Below are 24982 nucleotides of genomic sequence, written 5' to 3'. Positions count from 1 at the left end.
ATGCTTAGGTCTGGCTTAGCTCACTCACATGAGCTAAGCCCCACCTAAACTCAACCTGTTTCTAGGGTTAGGGAATGGTAACAGCTTGAGCTTGACTTCAGCCAGCAGGATTCTAGCCTACAGAACATGCAGGTGGATAGGCATGCACACACAGCTGGAGTCCCACTGAAGGGGTTTCTGTCTATGTGGATTACTGCAGGGAATTGGTGGAATTGCTGAGCCCAGCCTAAGTGTCACCACCGTCCCTAGTTGAGACATAAGCAGTGTGAGTTGTGGGTGGGAGGGAGAGCCTCGATTTCCCACTGGGCTTGTCTCTGTGGTAGCTGCAGTGGTACTGTCCCTGCCAGCCCAGGGAAATGTGCTGGCACCAATGTGAATTGGGGCCTGACTCTCAGGCAGGGGTGAGGGGACATGTATTTCTAACTCCCCACCAGCTCCTTGCAGCACAGGCAGAGTGGAGGGCTAAGCATATCCGACCTCCCTCTCTGCTGCCTCATCCCACCCTCAGATCCCCCCCATGCACCTAAACCACCACCTGCGCAGTGCAGGCAGGGATAGGCTTTGTGTGCATGCCTCACCTGCCCCATCCCTGCTGTGCAGGTGACTGAGCCACACCCCCTCCCTCTCGCGGCAGGACTGCAGTTATAAGTCACCATGGGAGACAGATGCCTTGCTGTGCAAATGACCGCCAAGGAATGTGATAATCCAGTTCCTGGATTTCCAGCCTTCTGTCCTGATGGCGGTCACCTTCCCCCCCTTCCCCCTATTAGTACCTGCTGAAGACTCCAGTCTGTGTAGTTTGTTATATCCTGACCAACATGGGCGAGGTTCTGGGCTCCTCCCACTCCTTCCCTTTCCAGCACACCCCTGTTCCTATCTGTAAGTGCAGTACAAACTCCATTTCCTGCTGAGCTGCTGCAGCCAGTGTCTTCAGGGCATGTGTGTTAGAAGCAGGGTCCCCTTTGTGAGCTGCCCTGGCAGGCAAGGCCTCAGCCTGGAGGAATGTTTTGCAGCCACTTTAACCCCTTCGCTCCTTTCTCCTGCTGAGGCCTCCAGAACACAGCTGAGTTCCTCGAATGCCTGAGGTTCTATTTGGGTGACATTCTTTTTCCTAATACTTCAGGGGTAGGGATGTGGGATTCCATCTCTGGTATATGGTGTTTTCAGGAGATGTGGGGAGAGCAGCAGCATCCCATCTCTGGCATAGGGAAGGTCTTGTCACTCATCTGTGGAGAGGGTGATGTGGGAGCATTAATAAACTCCTGTAGACAGGGGTTCACCACTCAAACAAATGGAGCTTTCATTAGCAGCAGCAGCAGCACTGCATGAGCTATGGTGAGAGCACTCTCCATAAAGCTACTGCCTGACTAGACTGTGCCTTCCACATTAGATCTCTTTGGCAGCCCTTATTATCATATTTGCTTGTCCACTGCCTTGGGGACTGTGTGATGTTCTTGAGGAGCCACATACTGCAGATTCTTGTATCTGCTGCATCATTTTCTCTCTGCATGGATGTGTTGGAATCATGTCCTGGAGGGACTGTGCTGTCAGCGCCACCTGGTGTCAGCGCTGGGTGTGTGGGTTGGGCTGGGAGAGGTGCTTGCATTGCACGTGAGAGCAAAGGGAGATGAGATGAGTGTCAGACCAAGGAGGCTCTCCCATTCCATCATCAAGGCCATTGGCAATAGCTGGCCCTTAGGCTGAATGGCTGCTTTCACACAGGCCCTTGCCTGAATTTAAACGGATCGAAACACTGAGGAAAGGAGATTAATGTGGATTTCTCTTTCTCCCACCCCTCCCTCCTTTCTCTTCTCTCTCTTTTTTCCCCAGCCTGAAAACTTGCTACTGGCGAGTAAATGTAAGAGTGCCGCTGTCAAGCTGGCCGACTTTGGACTGGCTATAGAAGTGCAGGGGGAGCAGCAGGCCTGGTTTGGTAAGAAGATCTGAGCCTTTCCTTTTCTAACTACCCCTTCCAGCCTCCTTTGTACATGCCAGGGCTTAGGAAGGGTCTAGTTTATTTGAGCTTGACCTCTTCCAACTAACTATTAGACAGGCTCAGTGCCACACCTTCCTTGCCCAGCACCCCTGCTTTTGAGGCCTTTGGACTGGGTAAAATGAGAGCAAGAGAGAAAATGTGACCGTATATGAGCCTTAAGGATGAATATCCTCTCTTGTTTTCCTTCCCAAATGTACAGTACCGTTAAGTCACAGAGGCTGCCCCAGCTGCAAAGTCCAGACCCTGATACAAACTTTTCCTGCTGCTCAGGAGTGTTGGGATCTGCGGGTTTTGTTTCCCCTTTTTGCATAAATGGGGACAACTGCACTGTCCAGGCCTTGATCTGGACTCCTCAGGTGTGTTTGGGTCTGGGCTTATCTCTCTCTAGGTAGAACAGAGTTAGGAACCAGATCTTTTCTGTCTGAACACTGGCATTGAGATTCACAGTGATCAGTGCCTTGGAAATTCCTGAGAGATGGCAACTGCTGTGTGTCTGTTCACATCCTTTGGCTAAGCCATGTGCCAGGGTTTGTTTTCTAACTCCAAACCACACAGGTAACCATGGGCACAAGGACTTGGGCTCTAGAGGGTGACATGATCCCATTCACTGCTCACTCTTAGCTTGCTTATAGCATTTTGAGCCAGTGGACTGTCAACCCATCCCTTTGCCTTCCCTTTCCTGTGTCCTCCACAGAGGTAACTCAGGGAAGTCTAGGCAAGAGGGGAAGCATGGGCTTGTGAAAGTTAAATTTTACAGTTTTCAGATCTTGTGGTAGGAGCCAGCAGATCTTTCTAGCTGGGTACTGTGTATGCCCCATGTTGTTCCTCTCCTGACAGGGTTTGCTGGTACTCCAGGCTACCTCTCCCCTGAGGTGTTAAGAAAAGATCCTTATGGAAAACCAGTGGACATATGGGCATGCGGTAAGATCTCATAACAGTGATAACACTTTGCCCTGACACTGCATTGTTTACAAACAGCAGCCATTCTTTGCAGTCCCCTGTTAGAAAGGTCCTCGTCCCCCTTTCACAGACAGGGAAAAGAAGGCACAGGGGTTAAGTGACATGCCCAAGGTTGCAGATGGAGCTGATGTCAGAGCATGGATTGCAATTCAATTGCTCCTTACTCCTAGTCCTGCGCTCAGACAAGCCATCAGAGCCTTCTGCTGGGGCTAAATAGTCAGAACCCATCCTTGTCTCACCAAGCCACCGCTCCATTATTTAGCTCTATAATGCTCGCTCCATGGGTGCGCCTTTCTAAAAAGTGTACATATAACTGAAGAGTGATCAGTTTAAAGCCCTAGGACATGGGGGATGTTGAACTGATGTGTGGCGCAGACCTATTCCTGCAGGCCTGGGTGTTAGGCTTTCCTGCCCTGCAAGCGCATGAGGCCAGCATGGAAGAGTCTTGAAAGCGCCTGTAGAACCTTGCTCTCCAGTGTCCTCACTGGGCTTGGTTTCTGGAAGCAGCTGGGAGCTATGGCTCACTAGCTGTGATGTATGGGGAGGTAGAAGGGCAGCATGTGCCTGTTCTGTCCTAGGAGCTGGGGATCAGAGCTGATCTTGGTGTGCCAGGACCAAGTCCAGCAGCTGAGGGGAGATGGAGGCTCCTGGGGCTGCTCCTGCTCCTTGTTCACCTTCACGTTCAGACCTCCAAGGTACTAAAGACCCAGCGCAGACACTGCTGGAAAAGGAATGTTGAGAGGGCAGGAAGAGGCTCTCCTCAGCTCTGAAGTGGGTGTACAGATGGAGGATGGGAGTAATCGGAGCCAATTAACCTAACCCCAGCATATATGTGTGTGTCTCTCTCTCTCTCTCTCTCTCTCTTCCCCCGCCCCCCCACCAGGAGTGATTCTGTACATACTGCTAGTGGGTTACCCTCCCTTCTGGGATGAAGATCAGCACAAGCTCTATCAGCAGATCAAAGCTGGAGCCTATGATGTAAGGACACTTCCTCGCTGAGAATCTGTATGGTGTAGAAAGCCTGTGCCATCTAGTCAGTCGAAATCTGGCATCGTTTCACTTGGTGACCGGTGGCAGCTGCACAGCTGCTGTGCCAGGTGGTGCTTGGAGTGTCTGCCTTGTGTTCGTTGGGCTTTCTTTTTGCTGCATGCTTTAGCATGATACTGTGTGGGGCTACCATTGGGGTCCCAGGGGGCAGGGGCATTGTTGTGGGTACAGGGAGATAATTGGGTCAGGAAAGAAGTACCAAACTCAGCTGCTCTACCCTCATGGGCTTAATGCAGTGAAGTGCTGGAGGAGATACAGATACTGACTCTCCAAGGGGAACGCAAGGCGCATGAACTGGAAGGATCTCATCCCACCAATGCCTTATAGAACAATGTGGGGAAACGCTCTCTAGAGACAGCTTGACCTGTGGCCCATGGCCTCCTGCACGTCACAGTGGAATTTGCCTGCAGTTGTGGAAAAACTGTCCTGATCTGCCCAGCAGTGAGTGTTCTGCTGGAGGAGGTGGCTCTGAGGTGTGACTGGGGAAACTGGGACTGGCATGAGGGATCAGAAGCTGTTGTGAGGGTGAAGGCATCAGCATGGCACTGCTCTTGGGACTGTGGCCAGACAGGTGGTCATAGGGTGCAGTGTGATGTCTGACCAGACTGAGTAGTGGCTTGGTGGGGAGGTTAGAGCCAGAGGGGTTAAGCATTAATGACTGTTCTCTGACTGCAGCAGTTTGGACACTTGGAATAAGTCTTCCTGAGTGAGGGGAGCCTTTTGGAGTGGGAAATAAACCTGGAGCTATTGATCCAAGAGTGGCTGGCATACGCATTGCAGGGAAGCTGCAGGGTTCGCTCTGTGGGCACTCACAGTGCCCGTACTTAGCACAGAGCAGCCGGAGATAGAACGGTGGGGTAGGCTGTTTCTGCTGGAATCAAGGAACCTTCCCTGCCACCAGGCCTGAGGACGCTGCTCTGTCTTACTGCCGGTTTTGTTTGTAGGCTCCTCTTCTGTGTTCCTGGTTCTTGTACTAAATACTATGTTTAAAATGTGTTGCAGCAGGAATGCAGAGTGGGATTTTGAAAGTGCCTAAGAGGTTAGACACCCAACTCCTCTGGCAGGTGACTGGAAGTTAGGAGCCCAACCTCCCTAACTCCCATTGACTTTCAACCCCCTTCAGATTTTCAAAAGTGTCTATCTGTCATGAACTAGTTCCTGCAGCCCCCTTCTGTATCGTGTATGGCAGGTAGCAACTTTCACTTTAATAGGAATAAAGACTATATTTCCTGTAGCCCACCCCTCCCGGTGCAGGGTATGTGTGTGTTGGACTGCTTCATTTTACCTCTTGACTGAATGGGGAGTGGCCATTATGAATTTAAATCTCCAGAAAACCGGTCGTTTATGCTTCAGAGGAAGGCCAGGGGGGTACATTGAGACTCAATACCTGGGTTTTGTGAAATGTGACCAGGAATCCTTTTTGTTTGGAAATAACCTCCTGATGAAAGCTCAAGGTTTTCTGAGGGTTTTCAAGCACTCCCCTGCCATGTTTGCAGCGCAGACATTGCAGCACTGTGCCTGAGACCTGGGATGTGAAACTGACACACAGCAAGTGTGACCCTGACTAGTGCATTTTTGTGGTCCGTGTTGAGTGGAGCACAAAGCATAAGCTAACTGTGAATGGGAAAAGTCAAGGAGCTCTTTAAGCATTTTTCAGCTCTGATACTTGGAGGAAATGTTCACAGCACAAGGAAGGACATCTTGTTTTTAAACACAGGTCACTTAAAGTGACCATGACCCTTTAACAGCTCTCTGGGTCATCTCTGTGTTCAGAGGCTGAATGTTCTGCTTAGGTGGCTGAGCCATGGTCCTCTTACGGTATGTCTGGGGTCCCAGCTAAGGTGAACATGCACACGCTGGCTCCGCTCAAGCTAGCCCTTTTAAATTAGCACTGTAGCTGTGGCTACCCACGTGGCGGCTCAGGCTAAGCACCTGAATGCAGTCCCACCTGACCCTTGAATACATACACAGCCAGCTGGCCTGAGCTGCTGCCCATACCGCCATGGCCACGCTGCTATTTTTAGGTGCTAGTGTGAGCAGAGTACCTGGGGGTTGCACCTTAAGGTGACCAGATGTCCCAATTTTGTAGGGACAGTCCCAATACTTGGGGCTTTGTCTTATATAGGCTCTTATTACGCCCCACTCCCTCTCCCAGTTTTTCACACTTGCTGTCTGGTCACCCTATTACACCTCCCAGCTGCTGGGCAGATGTGCCCGTAGTTTCACAGTGCTTTCATCTGTAACACCCCAGAAGACCTGAGGGCACTGTCCTCATCCTTACTGATGTGCTGAACTGCACATGGAGTGTTAGTAGTTCAAGGACTCCAGATCTCTGCCCTTCATCTCCATACCCACATGTTGCCAGCCTCTGACATGTCTCCCATTCCCCAGGCAACAATTTCTGATATTACAAGCATGATTACAGCTTTTTAGTGTGTGGGCACAGGGAGTGGGAGGAAGAGGGAGGGGTGTTAAAGGAGACTCTGCATCTGTTTTCACATGTCTGCACCAAATGCTCAAGAAGGGAAGGAAGCTACAGATCTCTGAATTGACTTACAGATATGAGTAAAAGCCCAAGGCCTGACTGAATCCTGAAAAGTTCCTTGGATTATTTAGCTGCCCCGTGGACATTCATTGTACCGCCATCAAAATGGTGCATGTATTTGTCAAGTCCCATAGTATTTTCACACTGTGGGTGTACCCAAAAGGTGACAACTAGTTGTGGTGTTGCTGAAGGGGTTAAAGCCTGCGCAGGGCTTGGTGCGCTGGAATGGATTTCCTCCAGCGGGAAAGGAGGGTTGTGTTTAGCATCTCATCTCTTCTCCTCTCTTCCTCCTAGTTCCCATCACCTGAGTGGGACACAGTGACTCCAGAAGCAAAGAACTTGATCAATCAGATGCTGACGATAAACCCGACTAAACGCATCACGGCCGATCAAGCACTTAAACACCCATGGGTCTGTGTAAGTGTCTCCTTCCTCACCTGTTAGGAGGTCATGCCATTGTGCATGCTGAAGCCATGTGCTAGGAGGACAGGCTACTAGAGCTGGAGGGCAGAGCTAGGGGCAGAAATCAGGGGCTGTCTAATCAAGCATGTTTGTATGCTTTGAACTGTGAGCTTGTAGGTGCTGGCATGGGAAAAGCTCACCTATTATATCATTACATAACCACTGCTATAGTGAAGAGATGCAGAACAAATGGCTTTTAATTTCAAGGCTGTTTTATCCAATAACCATTGATTGCCAGTGCAGATCATTGTCATGTGCCGTATCTAGGGAGACATCAGCTTGAATAGCCTGGCACCTGGGGATCCTGAACTCTGCATCCCAGCCCCAGTTTGTCATAGTGCCTCTTTGTTTTTCACCGGAAAATGTGAAGTGCTTTCGTAACACCTACAAACATTCCATATTGCCTCTAGCCATAAGTGTAATGCTAGTGGCCATGAAGCAGCTTTGATTAGCTCTCTCCCTTGAGAGCTTTCTCCTTTCCAGACCAGGAGCATGGTTGTTCTCATGTTTTCTGCAGAGCTAGTAAGAGGATCCTGAAGTATAATCCTTATGTGACTAAGAGAGTACACTTGAGACAGGCATGCCTCCCCTTTCCAGTGTGTTCATTGTGCACACCCACCTTCACAATTGGTTCTCGACAGGTGGCGGTGGTGATTCCTCCATTCCCCAAGAGAGCTCTCGTTAGCAATTCAAATTGATATGTGTTGTGCACACTGTATACATTATAAATTGGCATCGCTCCAGAGAAGTCACCAGAGCTATGCCCTTTCATACCAGCTCAGGCTCTGGCCGTCCCCGATTTTGTGTGTCTGTAATCTAATAACTGTGTGTTTCATTTTGTGAGCCTTGCAGCCCCAGTGCCTGTGACTGGCACTATCTGAGAAGCAATAACTCTGCCCACATGACAGGATTAATGTGAAATGTCCTGAGATGGTTTCCTTCTTTGCCCATGTTGGCTTGGCTGGCCATTCTGCAAAGTGTAATGGTTTCATTCCATAAATCACTTCAGTCCCCACCCACTTTCCCCTCTATTAAAGTCGTCACCGAGTGCCCAACATGCTCCGTGTATGTACCCTACGCGGATTCCCTTTCTAGAGACTTGTTGTGCTCACCAGTAGACAGCGACTGGTCTTAGCTGTGCATTTCCAATGGCAGTACAGGGCACTCCTGTTCTAGTGCCAGTGACAGTTGTGCTTTGTGGTCAGTGAAGATGTCTACGTGGTCGATAGTATATTTCCTGACCCATTCAAGGCCAAACTAGCAAGACACCTGGAATGACTTCAGGCATCTCTGGCTTCAGAGGAGGCGGTGTGAACTTTGACAGCAAGAAGCTCTTTCAAAGGGGATGCTCCAGCCTTCCCACCCCCCGCAACAGTCAGTGCAGATTGTAACTAGCTTTGAAAGCAGAGGTAACTAGGTTTGAGGTCACAGTAGAGGTTCCCTACGTAACTTTGCAGAATCTGAGCACAGTGCATGCTGTTCTCCCGGGTCTTAATGAATTTGTTTGAACCAAGAGAGAGCTGCTCACGGCAGGGCTGTGATGCCTATGGGTCAGCATGATAGTCCTTCGCCCACTGTCCTTGTAAAGAAAATGCAGACTGGTAGTTCTGTGTTAGAGCAAGAGCTAGTCTGGCATCAGCCTCCAGTTTCCGAATGTTCCCTGACTCTCTGGCAGCATTTCTGCAAAATGCTTCTCTTGCAGCTGATGTGACCCCAGCCGAGTGCTGGTGACAAGTGCTCCCCACTGGCTGGACGCAGCACTCAGGCTGTCAGTTGTTGTAGTAGAACTATCTAACTGAGCCATATGACTGAACATCATATTCCGCATCTGATGCAGGGTACTGAGGGCTGGCTTTGTGCTTGCAGGTTCGAAGAGCAGCCTTGTCCAAGAGGCATCAGGATAGCCAGACAATGGTCTTCACTCACCGGCTTGAATTTTCCTTTTGAGATTTAGTAACAAGATCCGCCTCTTCCCCTCCCCTCCTCCCACCCAGCGTAATTGCTGGTTATACACTTTTGCCTCAGATATGTTTTTGTTCTTTAGTGTCTGAATGATGGAGAACATTGCTCTTTAATGACTCACTTTCTCAGACATGGGTCTGTGATAATAACCCACCTTGTTTAGAACCTCTCACCACAAGGGGGTGGTTAATGTCACCTTGCAGTTGGTTTCTGTCACCAGGTCTCTGCAGTTTGGAGCCAGGGTCCATTAGGAGCAGGGCACCCAGAGCTGAGCTGCTCAGTCATGTTGATGTGCATATTGGCTGTAGTGTGTGAGCGGAGAGCTGGAGGGAAAACTCGACTTGCTGTTTTGTTTACAATTATTTAACAATTGTTCCTTGTTCCTGTCTTCCAGCAACGATCCACTGTGGCCTCCATGATGCACAGACAAGAGACTGTGGAGTGCTTGAGGAAGTTCAATGCCAGAAGAAAGCTGAAGGTGAGTAGGTGTTTGCCTTTTTTGGGAGGGGAAATGGGAGAGGGTGGTGGTCTTGTGGCTGAAGCACAAGGCTGGGAGAGCTGGGATCTCTTCCAGGATCTGCCTCTGACTTGAAGTGTGCCCCACATTACTTCCCCTCTCTGTGCCTCAGTTTCTCCCTCTGTGCCGTAGAGCAAATACTTTCCTTGCCAAAGGTGTGCTTGAAGTTTAGCTCATTAAAGTTTGTCAGGTGCTTTTTGAGATCCTCTAATATAAGGTACTCTAGAAGTTTCTTTGCAGGTTGGGAGATTTCTATAGGTACAGAAATTCATTTCCCTTAGGGTCTGTTCTCTCCATGCCCTATACCCACCTGGCCCCCTTTTAAAGAGAGCTGAAATAACCAAAGAAGCACTCCATGCTTAAGACCTGTTGCCTACCATGCTGATTGGTCTCCTGGCTTCCAGCCCCAAAGTAATGTAACCGTTCAATAGCAGCTGCTGGGAGATGGAGAGGACCTTGGTAGCCTGTCTAATCCTGAACCACTGGGGTTTCTGCATCCCCTGTCTGAGATTTATCGCTATTTATCCCTGCTCTCTTCTTCTCCCCCGCAGGGTGCAATCCTCACAACAATGCTGGTCTCACGGAACTTTTCTGGTAAGTTTTCCCTACCCTCATCTCATCCCCCTTATTTCTACATAGATCTGGATGCATTTTAACCCTTAGGGGGTGAGTCAGAAAAGAGAGGGGCCTTGTTCTGTTTAGCATTCCAAAATCTATTAGCTTTGCCTTGGCTGGTGACCAACAGGGAGAAACATTAGACTAGTTCGGGGAGGAGCCTGCATCTGGAACAAGAGGGGAATCCAGTCTGCTACCAGAATCCCCTCATGTTTTGTTGCAGGCTCATGTTTGGGATGTTCTAGTTGGCATTTATCAGTTTTCCCTTTGGAAACCCTAATTATCAGGGACTGTAACTGCAACAATGGTTCCCTCAGACCTGAGCCAGGGACCTGGCTCCACCACTGGACACGAATGATATTTTCAAGGGAGAATAGCCATTAGGGTGCTGAGTATCCCTGGCTCAACCAGAAAGTCTCAAACATGCAAGCTATTAGGTGTTTCCATCTCTGTCTCTGAAGTGGCTGTGGTCCTGTGAGGTTCGTTGAGCATTAGCTTGGCTGCCTGCTGAGCATTCTGTGCACTTACTGAAAACACCGATCCAAATGTTTCAGTCAAACGAGTGTTTTGAAAGGTACATTTAATTTGTTAAAACTGCCAAGCTGCTGGGTTGTGCTATCATTAGTGTTTATCCCCAGCTGATACCTCTTCAAGCCCATATGTCTGTCACAGCTTAGACCACTCGACCACTCTGAGCCATGTTTTCCTCTTTGAAAGGTAGTGTCTGGGCAGTAATTCAATTCAAATTTTACTGAGCCTGGCTGTATTACAGTCCATACACCAATTCTCCATTTGGAGCGTAATTTAGGGATGGTTAATGAAAAGCAGCCATAATGGGATCTCCTCCATCCCTCTTCCCTTTGCTAAATGCTTCAATGGTGGGCACCAGGTACATACTATCTATGGTATAATGCAGGAAACTCCTAATTACAGCAACAACAAAAAACACTCACACACAGTCACTCGTGAAATCCAGGTAGCATCTCCCTTCCAGCTGGGATTCATGCCATTCTAGTGGTGTTATTCAAATAGAAGAGCTATGCACCAAACCCCAGAACTGTAGCAGGGCAGCCCACAGGAGCTTGAGAATTGATCATTGGCCCTGCTATAAATTCAGCCTGTGCAGGCATGTCAGGACGTGGAGAAAGATCAGGCTGGCTGTAGCAGCAGTTTTACACACGCTCCTTGGTAATTGTGCAAAGGATCCATCTACACTGCAGCTGAGAGGTGTGATTCCCAGCACATGGAGACAGACACGCACTAAAAATCACAGTGTGGATGTTGCAGCGTGAACAGTGGCTCAGACTAGCTGTCTAAAATCCAAGGCCTCTTGATCCCCTGAGTCGGTGCTCAGGTCAGCCTGTGTCCCCACCCATGCGGTAATATCCACACTGCTATTTTTAGTGTGCTAGCATGAATCTGTCTACTTGTGCTGGGAATCGCACCTCGCAGCTGCAGTGTACATGTAGCCCCGGGAAATGTCTCTGCAGGAGCTGAAAGCTGTACCTTGTGGGCCTAGAGTGATTCTAAAGCAGTTTAATTGTTAGGAGGGCCTGTGTGCTCTCATGCAGCCATTGCGTCAGGTAAGGTTGTGAAAACCCTTTCCCCTATAACGGTCCTCAGTTTCCCCTCTTCCCGCTGGTACAAGCAGTTGTGGGTCTGTTTTCCTTTGCTCAGTGACACAGCTTTGTTTAGTTTAAATGTTAACATAGTTATTCTTAGATTAGTGTTTACAATTAAAAATAGTACTGAATTAATTTTTAGTAAGACTAATTCTGCTGCCTACTTATGATGCGACAGGGGAAGGGTTTGGGTTTGGAGCACTTCTCTTTGGGTCAGAAAATGTCCCTTGTAGACCAACGTGTTGGGTACTTCAAATGCCTGGGAGAAGTCAGTGGTGCTTGGCTGTGCATCCTTTATTCCCAGGCCTAGAAGCATGCTGGAGGAGGCTTTGTCTGCTCACTTGTCTGTATCTCAGGAGCCAGTTGTTGGAGCCAGAGGTTTCAGTTTCATCACTGAATGAAAAGAGGAGGAAATATTTGGGTCTGGTGGCCTATTCTGAGCCCCTGTACTAGTCATTCAGAGACTTGGAGATACTCTGAGAAAGAGGCCTGAAAGAAGTGCTACAGAGCTGGTCTTCTACTTCCAATCCTCCCATACTCATTGTTGGGAGAGACTCCACAAGAACAAAAATTCAGGGGCTGCTGTAACGTGAGATTCCTCTAAAGAGCTTTCAGAGCCAGCCTGGGCCTTCTGATACAGAGGTCTCCCCTTCACGTAGAGCCTTACAAATCTACAACCCAGTCCGATATCTGGTTAGCTTTTGCTCCTACTTCCCCTGCTGATGGCTTCCCTACTATATTTGCCTGGTCAGAGGTCAGACTTCTAACATTTCAGTGAAAGTGGGGATCCCAAGTCTTGGTTTGTGTGACTGTTGGGCCTTATGGCTCTTGGGGCATGAGACTATCTCTTGGCTGTGGCAGGCTCATTTGAGAGGTGACCTCTCTGCACTGAAGGAGGAGGAAGAGTAGATGAAATTTAGTTTGTTAGTCTCGCTGTGATGACAATAATAAGGCATTACAGGAGATGATGCTGAGCCTAGCCCTTGGACTTTCCAATTGCGGCAGTACTGGAGAAGGTGCACAAACTCGCTGGCCTGCTGGAGATGAAGGAGAAGGCACCCTTCCTATAAACAAAGGATTGATAGATCCAGCCAGGGAGATCTGGCTGGCAATGCTCAGCTTCCTCCTTGCCAGCCAGGAGACCTGACTGTATGTTTCACACAACAAGGTCTTATTTTACTTCCGAACCTCCAGTCTTTGGTCTAGAGAAGGCAGGGTCACCTCATGGTACACTTCTCAAAACAATGCTTCAGGTGCCTCACACACATGAAACCAGGCAGGGGTCCTGGATTTGCTAGGAGAAGGGTTCCAACTGGAGTCACCATGTTCCCCTTTCCCATTGGAGGGATTGAAATGGCACAGGGCTAGGTGTCATGCTCTGACCTGCCTGTGATGTCTCGAGCCTTGGCTAGTCCTAGTACTCTCAAAGGTCAAACTCTCCTCCAGTTCAGTGACGATGCTTGGAGGCCTGGGTCTTGAGTCCTTAGTGTCTGGTAGGGTGGTGTATTCAGAAGGGGTGAAGCAGCAGGCTTGTCGCAGTCCCATGTTCCTGCCACCAGAAAAGCATGTGTTTATAAACGGATAAATTTCTTTTCTTAGATGTGTAGTAGTAGTAATAACGTGTTACCCCTCACACTGCTTGGCTCCTCCTCAGTCGGTTACTAGATATATCTTGGTTGGATCCCTTTCCACAGTTAATGTAGTTAACCTGATCTCAGCATTTCACTATTCTGTTTAAAGGACCTTGTCCTCATTCAGCCATACACTGTTGTCAGTCAGTTCAAGGTACTAGGCCTATGACTATGTCCCTTGAACCACTTGGGAGCTACTGTTAGTTCCCTGGTAGCTATCTCCTCTGCCAAGGGGGTGAGTGAAATCCATACTCTGACACTGGACCTTCTTTACAAAGCAGTGCTGTGCTGCTCACCTGAAACTTCTGCCCAAATTGGCTTCAGATGTTCATCTGAAGCAAACCATCTCCCTCTTCTGGTCTCATCCGCTACTGCCTTATAACACACTCATGGGGGCTTGGGGTAGTGACTAGACTGCATATATTATATGTCAAAAACTGAGTTACTACTTTTGAGAGTCGTCCTGTTTGTTTATAGCCTTTGAGGGAAGTGAGATATGTCCAGAAATCATCCAGATGGATGAAACTCAGTAGCCAAGCCAACTACAACCAAATGAGCTCTAGACTGGAGGAACTTGGAACTCATTTTGTCAGATGAGTGGCCACCTACACAGCTTGTCTCCATAATGTATCTATCACCAAGGTTTGTACGGCTGCCACTTGTAGTTCAATTCCCCATCACTTGCCAGCTCTGGATCTAAACTGGATGCTCATTTGTAGAGCAGTAGTCATTCAGGGTGAAATTCACTGTCATGCAGTGGGCCATCGCCAGTCTTGTGCACCACTTAAAACTCTCAAAATAGACCATAAGTGGGATTTAAGTGGTGCTTCAACCTTGTGCTTGATCCTCCATCTTTAACCACTCACTTCTCAGCTCTGTTGTTGGGAATTGTTATTGCTTGCTCATCTGTGTGGAGGAGCAGCAGAGGCAGCTTTGTGAGGGAGAAAGGAAGCTAACCTGGCTTTAACTAGAGTTCTCCACGTGTTGCCTCTACAGTCATGTTGCCCCGCCATCATCCTCTCATCTGAAATTTTTATAGCTACTTTAGGTGAGGGTGAGGTGAGCAGAGGACAGCTCTAAGGATAGAGTCCTTTATAACTGTGACAGGGAGACTGGATCTGCAGACAGTATGTGCGCTTGTAAATGTTAAGCTGTAGACCTGAGCAAATAGTAATAAATTAATATTCAAATTCCAAAACCAAGTATAATTAAATACTCCCCAAGCATATTGTGTTTGCCTTCCATGAAAGTTTGAGTGGCTGAGCTTTTCAAATAGGAATACTTGGAGGCTGAATTTTAAACTCTGTTATTTAACAAAAGCAAAGTTTGAATTGTGTATGTGATTAATATTTGACATTCGTACTGCGCTGTGTTATGTAAGTGTCCATTCATGGAACTGAAATGAGACCACATGTCTGAAGTAACTCACCAGCTCAAGTGAATTTTGAAGGTGGATTATGAAGTGGGAAATTGGCCAAGAAATTTTGAACAACAAACAGATTTTGAGAGCTATGCGATCTATTTGTGGATACTTCCTAAACAGGAAATGCGGTCAAATTTAATGAAAAATTAGACAGTGTTATGAATTTTGTCCATCACTATTAAAATGCTTTAGAAAGGTTCAGGAATGGCGCAGGACTCCTAGAAATGTGGATCTGCTATGGTAATGTACTCCGAAAACTCCTCTTGCTGGTGAGTAAACTTCGTTTTTACTCCCATCTCTGGATCCTGTTGATTTAATTATTTTTCTCAACTGCGCATTTTTTTCTGGTGTAAGAGTGAAATTATGCTTCAGCAGGGCAAATAAAATTATGTGACAATGAGGACCACCATCAGCCTTTGTCCTCCTGCTACACCAACCCCCAAACTTCTCTGAGGTTCACAAAAAGTCCGTTAACACTTTTTTTTGTTTGGCATCTTTGCATTCCTGCCTCTTCCCAGCCTGCTTACGGCAGGAAGTAGGGGGTGCTGAAATGCTACAAAAGGGTATTCTTGCCGTATCCTCAACCTACTGAATGGAGAACGTGCTGGAACACTCAGTGGGTCTGGCAAGAACTCCAGCCCAAGGGGCAGTTAGACCATCTGAACCTTATAAATCTCCACTCTCACGTTGCATGCCACATAAATGCACAGCAGTAGATGTTTTAGGAGGTGGATTTCTGCAGCAGTAGTGAGATGTTTGAAAACATCTTCTGAAACAGACTTAGGTCCAGATTTTTAAAGGTGTTTTGGTGTTGCTGTGCTCAGCTTTGCAATGCCTAACTGATTTAGGAGCCCAAATATCATTTTCGAAGGGGATTTAGGCACTTAGTCAATGGAATTTAGGCTCCTACGTGCCTGGATTGCTTTTGAAAATGACACTTAGGCTCCTAAATCAGTTAGGCATTGCAATACTGAACATACCAGCACCTAAATGCCTTTACAAACCTGGCCCTTAAAAACTAACTTTTTGTCTTCCGTGTCTGATTTCCTGTGTTAATCTGGCTTAAGGATGTTTGATTCTGTGTGGGGTCGGCAGAGGCTAATGGAAAAACCACAGGGCTATCTTCTCCAGTAACAGCCACATGAAAGAGAACCAGGATTTCCCTGGCTGGTGATGATAGAAGCCAAAGATGATGCCCCTGGGTTGAGTACTCGAAGCTTGAGCTTCAATGAATTCTGCCTCCCCTCCTTTGCCCCAGAGTGTGGGGAAGCAAGGTACATCTGGGAGATGGAAAGGCAATCTCAGATCCTGCCCATGAGACTTCCCTGTGGAGCTGAAGCAGATTAATTCCTCTGAAAGTGTCATTTGATCTCATTGCATTGCAGACCTGTGCGTGCCTGGGACTAGTTGTTTGGAAATTTGACGATATGAAGCGTATGGGCAAAATGTAGGTGCACATTTTCCCCCCTGCTAACTGTAGTAGCCTGTGCAAGTGGGAGAGAAATCCAAATAAAAGGGTTAACTTATATATTAACAGAGAGGTTTGCTCTTTTTTTTAAGCCGCTTTTCCTCCTTTCCCCCTCCCCTTTTCTGTCCCTCACTCTCTGCTTGTTTATCCTGTCCATTTGAAGTGACTGGCTGCTTTTCATGTTCTCTCTCACCCTTATTAGTTCCTTCTACAGAATGAATGTAGTAGTGCTGAGGAATAAATGCCCCCCTCCATCCCTGCCCTCATGGGGAGGAGGGAGTTGTTGAGTGCAACTCTTTCCGTCTAGCTGACTTTTCCTGGTGTGCTTGCTGCTTTCCTAAGCACTCCAATGTTCTGGTCTAATGCCTGAATATGTGAGTGTTACAGCAAGGCTGGCGTTAGAAAATACCTCTTCATAAGGGGGAAGAGTGCCACACAGATAACTCACCCCCATCCGGCCACCTGTCGGCACCTTGGGAACATGAAATGCTAAGCTATCAGTCATGTAAATTGCTGGGAGCTGTTTCTCCTGAGCCACGTTTCAATAGCAAGTCAGTGGACATTTCCAGAGGAAAGGTCAGAGACTTTCAGATAGAATGATTGGAGTGCAGTGGAGAATACTTATTCTTTGAAATAACTTCAACTTTACATGACAATTATTAGAGTAATTGTGCCTCAGTCACCATCATGGCAGATGGTTACACAAGTTATTTCAGTTCAGTCAGGGGATGCCCCAGTCTTTGTGTTCCTGTGTCCGACGCATGGAGGCCTTGGGTTACTGATCCACTGGCAGAAGGGATATTCTCCCTGTGAATCCAGGACCAGTGTTGAGAGGCTCTGTGATAGACTTGGGGGCACACCTCCTGGTTTATGCTGAGCAATGGCGGTTAAGGTGAGGTTGGTGTTAGTGGGCATCTCTTGAAGGTTGCTGTCATCCTGTGAGATCACAGAAGGTGATCACACTTCCTCAGATGCATTCCACCAGCTGTAGTCATGGAGGCTCCTATTCCTTCAGGAGTTAAACAGGTGTGAATAGACAGCACTCCCCACCACTTCTCCCTCACTAATTTTCCTCTTAAGGAGGATGCTGTCAAGTAGTTTAGGCCTCAGATATTTGTGTATATTAAGATCTAGTGAGAAATGACCTCTGGATTCTAAATCTCTCTATTTTAAAGACCCTTTGGCCCCACTCCATCACAAAGGAGTTTATTTTAAAATCAAACTTTTATAGGATGGACAAATAACAGATATCTCCTCCCTGTCAGTATTGCAGCAGCAGTTAACTAACACATGTGGTTTCCACATTTGTGTTTCCTGCAGCTGCTAACATTGATGATCCTAGCACACAGATAAAGAACTGAACCAGAAACTCTCTAGAGCTCTTCTACTCTGTTTGAAATACAGGAAGAAAAAATACCAGTGTTCACAAGAGGGAGAAATTATTATTATTTATTTGTATTATTGGAAGCATGTAGGGAGCCCCAGGACCAATTGTCTTCTCCATCACAAATGGATCTTAGTATATAAATATTCTTGGAGGGTGCACAACCTCTTGGACCTTTGCAGTGCAGTCAGTGATGTTTATATGCCTTTGACATGTGTTATATAAGTGCACTACAGGGTGAGGTCAGAAGGGATTGATAAAGAGGCGCTCAAATCCCCCTAGTGCTTTTGGTTCCTGTTTTAGTGCTAATCTATCAAATTTGGAATTGCTTCATCTCTGACAGTCTTTGGGTGAGTTTTTGTGGGGGTTTTGGTGGTTTTGATTTATAAAAAGCTGCTAAATTAACTGTCCATTTGACATCTTGTTTTTGAAAGAGAAGAGATTCCCTGTTGTAGAATTTCTGGGTCTAGAAGTTTCTTACCAAGATTCCTTCCTGGCTCCTTTTAGAAAATCCGTGCTAAAACTGAGAGGTGAAAAAAGTATTTCTACAGCCAGCATTCACTGTGTCTCCTCTCTTTGAGATGGGCCTGTTCCCTATGAACTTATGGACAAATTTCTGAATATTCCTGGTGGCAGGACAGAGGGAAACAAATGTCTCACTCTTCCATGCTGTTCCAGCCTATCTTTCCTTTGTCACTCTCCCTTGACATCAGAGGAATTTGTCCCAGCTCCAAGTGACAGGCAATTTGAGATATGAGGCAATCTCTATATTGAAAAAAAATCTTTGAAGCTCCTTCATTTAGACAAGTTGTGGTGCTGGTGCTGCTCAGAACTATGTTTAAATACCAGCGTGTAGCCCTGTCTTTAGCACCACCTCCTTTTACAGTTCCGGATCTCTGTCACTGAATATGCTGTGTCTGAAGAATCTGACTTCACTTTTAAGCACCTCTGACTCTGGGTGAGGCCAGAGCTTTTCACTCCCAAACAATACACGTTTGGGGATGAGAACTCCAGGCTGCCAGAGGGTTGGTTGTGTTAGCTGTTCTTGTGGAATTTAGTTTTCTACCACAGAAAGATTTGTCATGGATGCCCTCCAGCTTGAGAGGTTCCTTTTCGCCTCTCTGTTCTTACTCATGTTGGGTTTTGTTGTATGTTGATACATGACTTCATGACAAGATTTAGATGGGGTCTGCAGCCTCCTCCAGAGCCTCTCCCAAAACACTTCACTACAGGCCCATTGACTTTAAAATAAACAAATCAGACCAGAACCCCACTGTTTGTTCCTTCTGGCTTCGCTGACATCGAAATCCATAGCTTGCAAATTGGTTCTCAAAACTTATGATTAAATCCATGGCTTTCCAAACGTCATTCCCAGGTCCTTGGAATCCCCCCCAGACTGGTCTCTGTAGTCCAGTTTGGTTTTGTCTTTTGTGTTTGAAGGACATAAATAAATTTTAATTCAGAACTTTACATTCTTTTCTCCCCACCTTTCTTTAACTCTAATTTACTTGCATCTTGCTCTCTCTTGTTGCTGATTGGCCTTTATTGCTTTATTATGGCTCCTCTCACTGAATGATTCTGACCAATCAGTTGACAGGCAGAGCTCCGCCCCTGCTTCGGCCGCCATGAGTGCTGCCGGCCTGGCTGAGCAAGGTATGTGGCATGAGTCCTGTTATCTCCTGAGTGCCTGAACCTAGCCCACACCCACTCACTGCCAATAAAAAACAGCATGCCAGTGCCTGTGAACCCAGTGAGACGTCATCCAAGCTTGCTGGCTGAGAAATTGGCATGCAGAACAGATTTCATCTAATCTGGAACCATCACCACATTGATCTTACTGAATTACTAACCAGTTCTGCAGGCCAGACATGTATAGGGCCCTGCAGCAAGACCAGCACATGAGAGTTGGGAGGAGAAATTATGTGTGTGTGGCTAGTGTCTGCTATTTCAGAAGATGAGGCTGAGCAGATTAGCTCAATAATCTGAATTTAAAACTTTGAGAAGCCCAAACTAAAGGGCTTTGTTTGCCTGCACTCTTCAGAACCCTGTTGTACTGAGATGGATTGGGTTGATTGTTACCCTACAATGGCGGGTTGCTCTGAAATAAACCGCTACTATGTCGTAGGATGACATGGGACTGGGTTCCCCTATGCTTCCATTTCTTCTATAAGATGGGTTGAATTAGGACAGTAGAGAGCCCTAGGGTCTCTGTTCCCAGTACAGTATTGACTTAAAGCAAGAAGGAAAGGCTCTCTGTCAGGCTGCTGGGGGGCAGTCACATTTCACAAAGCTGAATTCAGTGCTCTTCCTTCCTGCCATCCCCAAAAAATGCAATGCAGGGCTGAGGGAGACAGTACTGGCTAGTGAGCTAAGTGTAGGGGTGGAAGCCATGAAATTCTGGGTGGCAAATTGATACTGGCAGTCACTGACGTGGCGTGACCTGAGGTGAGGTGACTGCGGAGCACACAGACCAAAGGACTGTTGTTGAGAAAGAAGAATGAGAGGAATGGGACTTGGAGAAGCATTCTATGGCATTGTTTGGAGTTGGTATTTTGGTCCCATATGAAACGCTGCCCCTCAGCACATCCAGAGTGTCCGGTGTTCATTGCTGATGAGTTCAGCATGAGGTGTTTGTGACTCTTAATGCCAAGACCGTGAGCCTAAGGGGCTGACTTTCATTTTCCTCAGAGGCTAAAGCAAGACATGCCTGACTGGCAGAGGGGGTAGGGGACAGAGGTTGTGCTCTGTGCTTCTCATCAGAGATTAATGGAGAGATGTTAAACACGGAATAGAAGTACAGTTAAATTATAGGACTTGCAGTAGGGGCTCTTAACAGCACTGTGGAGGGAAGGGGGTTTTAAATCTCCTTTCATAGAGGAGGTGGGGAGAGCGGAGGGGAGGGATGCGGTCAGTGTCCCATGCTCGGAAACCAGCAAAGTACGGATGCACAAGACCTTTGCCAAACTGCTCGTCTGCTCCTCTCATTAAAGTAAGTCCTGTCTGTCTGTCACTAGCTGTAGAAATCGCACCCACATCCTCTGTGATTTCTGTTGGTTAACGTGTACAGATTAACCAGTGAGTAAATTACATAGTCTCTCCTTTGCTTGGTATGTCTGCCGCCTCTTTTTCACTGTGAGAGAGTGCATCTCCTGTATCCTTGGAGTATCCTTACAAATCATGATGATGCATGAGCTAAATTAGCAACCAACTGAATTTCTTTCTGCACTGCTGGACCAGTAACTGGATTGTGAGAGAACTATATGTAACTGATATGGTGACAGTGGGTACCAGCAGAAGGGTGGGGGGGGAAGCTGTATCTGCCAGGGCCATGGTTGGTATTGCAGGGTGCTGGGCTGGGTGGCAGGTGTTCTCTGCTGGAGGCTAGGCCGGCATCCACAGTGCCTGGGACAGGTGGGAAGACTGTCTCCGCTAGAGGCCCAACTAGTGTAGGCAGGTGTGGAAGCTGTCTGCGGAAACTGTGGTCCCTGGTGTGACTTGATAATGTTTGACCTATCTACAGAGGTAAATGGGAGTGTCTGGAAAGGTGGAGAGTGAAAAATCAGCAGACTCCCAGCTTGTTTCTGGGCCCTCAAGACATGGGGCAGTAGTGCAGGCCTGCTCTGTGCTGTTTTGGGGAGCTGGAGCTTTAAGGCAGGTTCCAGACATGAGATGCTTGCATTATGGGGTAGAGTTAGGACCAGCTCAGCCATGGCAGCTGCTAAGTTATGGTGTTTTTTTCTTGGTATTGGAGAGAAGCAGCTGTTGTCTGCACCATTTCAGCCTGAGCTGAACTATAAGTTTTGTCCCAAGTGTTGTCTAAACAGTATAACTGATGTCTGTCAGCCATGTGGGATAGCTGAGATGTATGGGTGTGAAGTTGAGGAGTTACACAGGTATTTCAGTTTCAAGGCCTTGCAGCTGCTGGTTTGTTGCAATGCCTTTTTGTCTAATTGTAGACAAATCCTGAGAAAAGCACAACACACAGAGTGCCAGTTTACCAGCATGTCTTCTGGGAGTGGTAGGACAATGGAGTGTTTCATCAGAGATTCTAAACAAGGCGGGTTTGCTGTTGCACATTCTGTCATTTACTCTTCCTCTCTCTTTGTGTTTCTTTGTCAGTGTCCTCACTGGGGTTAGCACCCCAATCTGGTGCCTGCTCGTGCTGATGAGGCCAGACGTTTTAAAATAGCTGCTTAGGAAAGGCATGTCAACTCTTTGTCACAGCAGGTGCCTCATGTGCTTCTTGCCAAGAGAGTGGAAACAGCTGGGCACCGTCCACATTAGTTAACCAAACTGTTCTGTATCCACTGAGATTGGAGGCAGGGAGGCCCACTGCTGACAACCATTGTTAATGTGTCACTTTTCTGTTGCATATGCAAGCCCCGCCTACCCTGATCAGGCATATATGCACATGGCCAGATGCGTACACTGGGGGTGGGGGGGCGTGGACTCTCTCTCTCGTGCACTGCCAAACACTCCTCCCTGTGTATGTGTCTCTGTCTGTCTGTGTTGGTTTCTCAGTTCTAGTTCTAGTTGTTTAGACCAAGCATGGCAGAGCTTCCATCACAGTCAATGAAGAAATTCAGCCTTCCCTTCTCTTCTTTTTTCACGCTGTCTCTTTACCAGCTGGCAGTGCTGCCTTCTCCTCTCCTCCTCCACCAAAGTCCTTGCTCCTGTTTTATTCCTTGCCGTTATCCCAGACATTTCTCTGGCTAATTTTGCATCTTGGCAGTGATTAGGATTTCTCTGCATTATCAACACCTCCCCCACCTTCATAAATAAAGTCTCCCTTAAGTAAATGGCTGTACTTAAGGGCAAATCTCTGTCCGGATACTAGAATCTGGCAGATGCCTTCAGCTTTTTCTGTAATGACTGTCATTTTGGGAGGAAGGAGAGGCTGTGCGAGAGTAGAGGGCTTGAAGTACAATCACCTCGGGAGCTCTGCACTGTTGTTGGACACTGGATCTCAGTGAGGTTATGGAAGGTGGGAGCATTGCTGGCCTAATATTGAGTGTTGACTAGAAGGGGCAGGCTACCTTCCCCTCTGTCAATGTGATTTTGATGGATAGTGACACAACAGTTTGACCTCTGCTGCTTTCATCATTACCAAGAAAAATTAGCAAGGGGTTGTCCCTTTAATTCTCCTGCAATCTGGAAGGGAAGGGAAGAGATTTAAAATCAAACCCTCACCAGCTTGTCCTGTTTTTCTCTGCAGCTACCAAAAGCCTATTGAACAAGAAGTCGGATGGAGTGAAGGTAGGTCCAAGCTTTTCTACCTCCCCTCTCCTTTTTCAGTCCATTTACTAGCAGGCAGCTGTCTCCCAGGGGCTGCCCCAGGGCTGGAGCTGTCATCAGAAGAATGGGTTGTTAGGAAGCTGCTGGGTCAGATCCCCACACCTCTTACCTGCACAGCATGCAACTAGCAAGGTGTGTTATAGGATTTCCTTCTTCTGAAGCTTTGAGTACTAGCTGTTGCCTGAGGCAGGACGCCAGGCTGGAGGGACCAAAGATCTGATCCCATCTGGCACAAGCCCTGGCCTGTGCAGTTCAGCTCCTGAGCTTGGGAAGATTTTGCTTTTTTGCAGAGCTATTGTCCGAGGATGATGAAGGCCAGCAGCACCCATGGAAATCTCCCTATCGCACCCCTTCATTCCATTGACAGGGCTGGGGGTTGTGGGGAGGGGGAGTTCCACCCATCCGGGATCTGTTGGGTCAGAGTGTAAACATTTCGCTATGTCGGTTACATCTGAGTGGCGAAAAGGCAAGGAGTACTGTTTTCTCCACCCTCACGGGCCAGGGACTCTGTGCTCCTTGTTGAAGGAAATCACTGTTTCCTTAGTTCACTCTCCTTATGTGTCTTTTAGCCTGATCTATTAATCGGATATTCATTATGTTGGTTACTTAAGAACTTCCAGTGATCACTCTGAGGTTTGACAGGTTCTTGTCCTGAGATCAGGCCCAGTATTGTTAGAATTACTGTTCAGCTGGGAACCCCGAAGTGCACAGCTGCAACATTCCCACTTTAGGAACCTGTCTGTATTTGAAATAGTTTATTAATATATTTAGCAAAGTCACAAACACTTTAACTCAGCAAGGTAGCTAGAGATAACAGAACATGCATCAGAACATCCATTTACTCATACCATCCCTTGTAGAACAACCTGAAATGTTATCCATCATCTTGCTCATCATCATCACCAGTAGCCATCATCCTGGCACCTCCCAAGAGCTACATCTCGCTTTCCTTCTGCCCCCAGGCTGGGATACAACTTTTATAACATGTTACACTGACACCACTTTGTCTAATGTATATTCGGTCGGGGTTTCTCCCCTTTTCCTTATTTGTGTTCCTCACCTTGCTAATATTGGGGGGCCTTCTCCTGTAGGTTAGGATGTTAATGATCTCAGCTTGTTATCATATTTGTCAGTTTGTTGCCATGGCACTCTTGTGGTCACACATCTGCAGTGTTCCCATCCTAACATATCCAAAAGCCAGAGTTAGCTCATGTCCCTGTGGCTGGCTGGTGGTGTTATGGACAATCCCCCCTCTTATACAGTCTGTTCCCAGTTCCCCCAAACTCAGGGGTGACCTACAAGCCATTCATGCGTGCCAAAGTGTGTAGGCCTCAAGCCTATATTTATGTGTGTCTGTTTTGGCACACAAGAGACAGGCCTGTAGGTTCCTTGCATTACTGCTGAATAAAATAAATGCTAGCTCAATGGGCTACAGTGTGCAGCCTCTGGTTCTAGAGTTCAGAAAGGGTCCATTCACCAGGGCGTAAGCCATGACTCCAGATGGCGACTTACACCTGGTAACCAGCTGTTTAGAGCAAGGATGAGTAGAAAAGTCCAGAGAATGAGGACTTCCATACCTGTCACTAAGTGCAACTCTTCTCTCCCAGGAAGGGAACACTTTATTCATCTAGGTTTGTGCTTTCAGTTGAAGCCCCAGACTTGCCCTGCTGGTTAAATGACAGGAAACACAGGGTGGGAATAAATGGTCAGTTTTCAGAATGGAGAGAGGTAAATAACAATGTCCCCCAGGAATCTGTGTTGGGACCAGTCCTATACAACATATTCATAAATGATCTGGAAAAAGGGGTAAACATTGTGGTGACAAAGTTTGCAGACTATACAGAGCTACTCAAAATAGTTAAGTCCAAAGCAGACTGCGAAGAGTTACAAAGGGATCTCACAAAGCGGGGTGACCGGGCAACTAAATGGCAGATGAAATTCAATGTTGATAAATGCAAAGTAATGCACACTGGAAAACATAATCTCAACCATACATATAAAATGTTGGGGTCTAAATTAGCTGTTGCCACTCAAAGATAGTTGTGGATAAGTTCT

General features: G+C 47.4%; 1 protein-coding gene across 19 annotated transcripts in view; it reads left to right on the top strand.

Annotated features, from left to right (window-relative positions):
* The window catches only part of CAMK2G (calcium/calmodulin dependent protein kinase II gamma), a 162658-nt gene that overhangs the window by 88264 nt on the left and 49412 nt on the right, over positions 1 to 24982 (top strand). For all 19 annotated transcript variants that reach the window (XM_050960141.1, XM_050960140.1, XM_050960139.1 and 16 more), the window contains exons 7-13: positions 1831 to 1933; positions 2834 to 2917; positions 3840 to 3934; positions 6843 to 6965; positions 9367 to 9450; positions 10041 to 10083; positions 22848 to 22888. In XM_050960141.1, coding sequence (XP_050816098.1) covers positions 1831 to 1933; positions 2834 to 2917; positions 3840 to 3934; positions 6843 to 6965; positions 9367 to 9450; positions 10041 to 10083; positions 22848 to 22888 — 573 coding nt within the window. The remainder of the gene's footprint in view (positions 1 to 1830; positions 1934 to 2833; positions 2918 to 3839; positions 3935 to 6842; positions 6966 to 9366; positions 9451 to 10040; positions 10084 to 22847; positions 22889 to 24982) is intronic.

Source organism: Gopherus flavomarginatus, chromosome 6 (assembly GCF_025201925.1).
Source record: "Gopherus flavomarginatus isolate rGopFla2 chromosome 6, rGopFla2.mat.asm, whole genome shotgun sequence".
NCBI classification, from domain to species: domain Eukaryota; kingdom Metazoa; phylum Chordata; order Testudines; family Testudinidae; genus Gopherus; species Gopherus flavomarginatus.
Note: the sequence above shows the minus strand (reverse complement) of the source record. Positions and strands in the feature narration are given on the sequence as shown.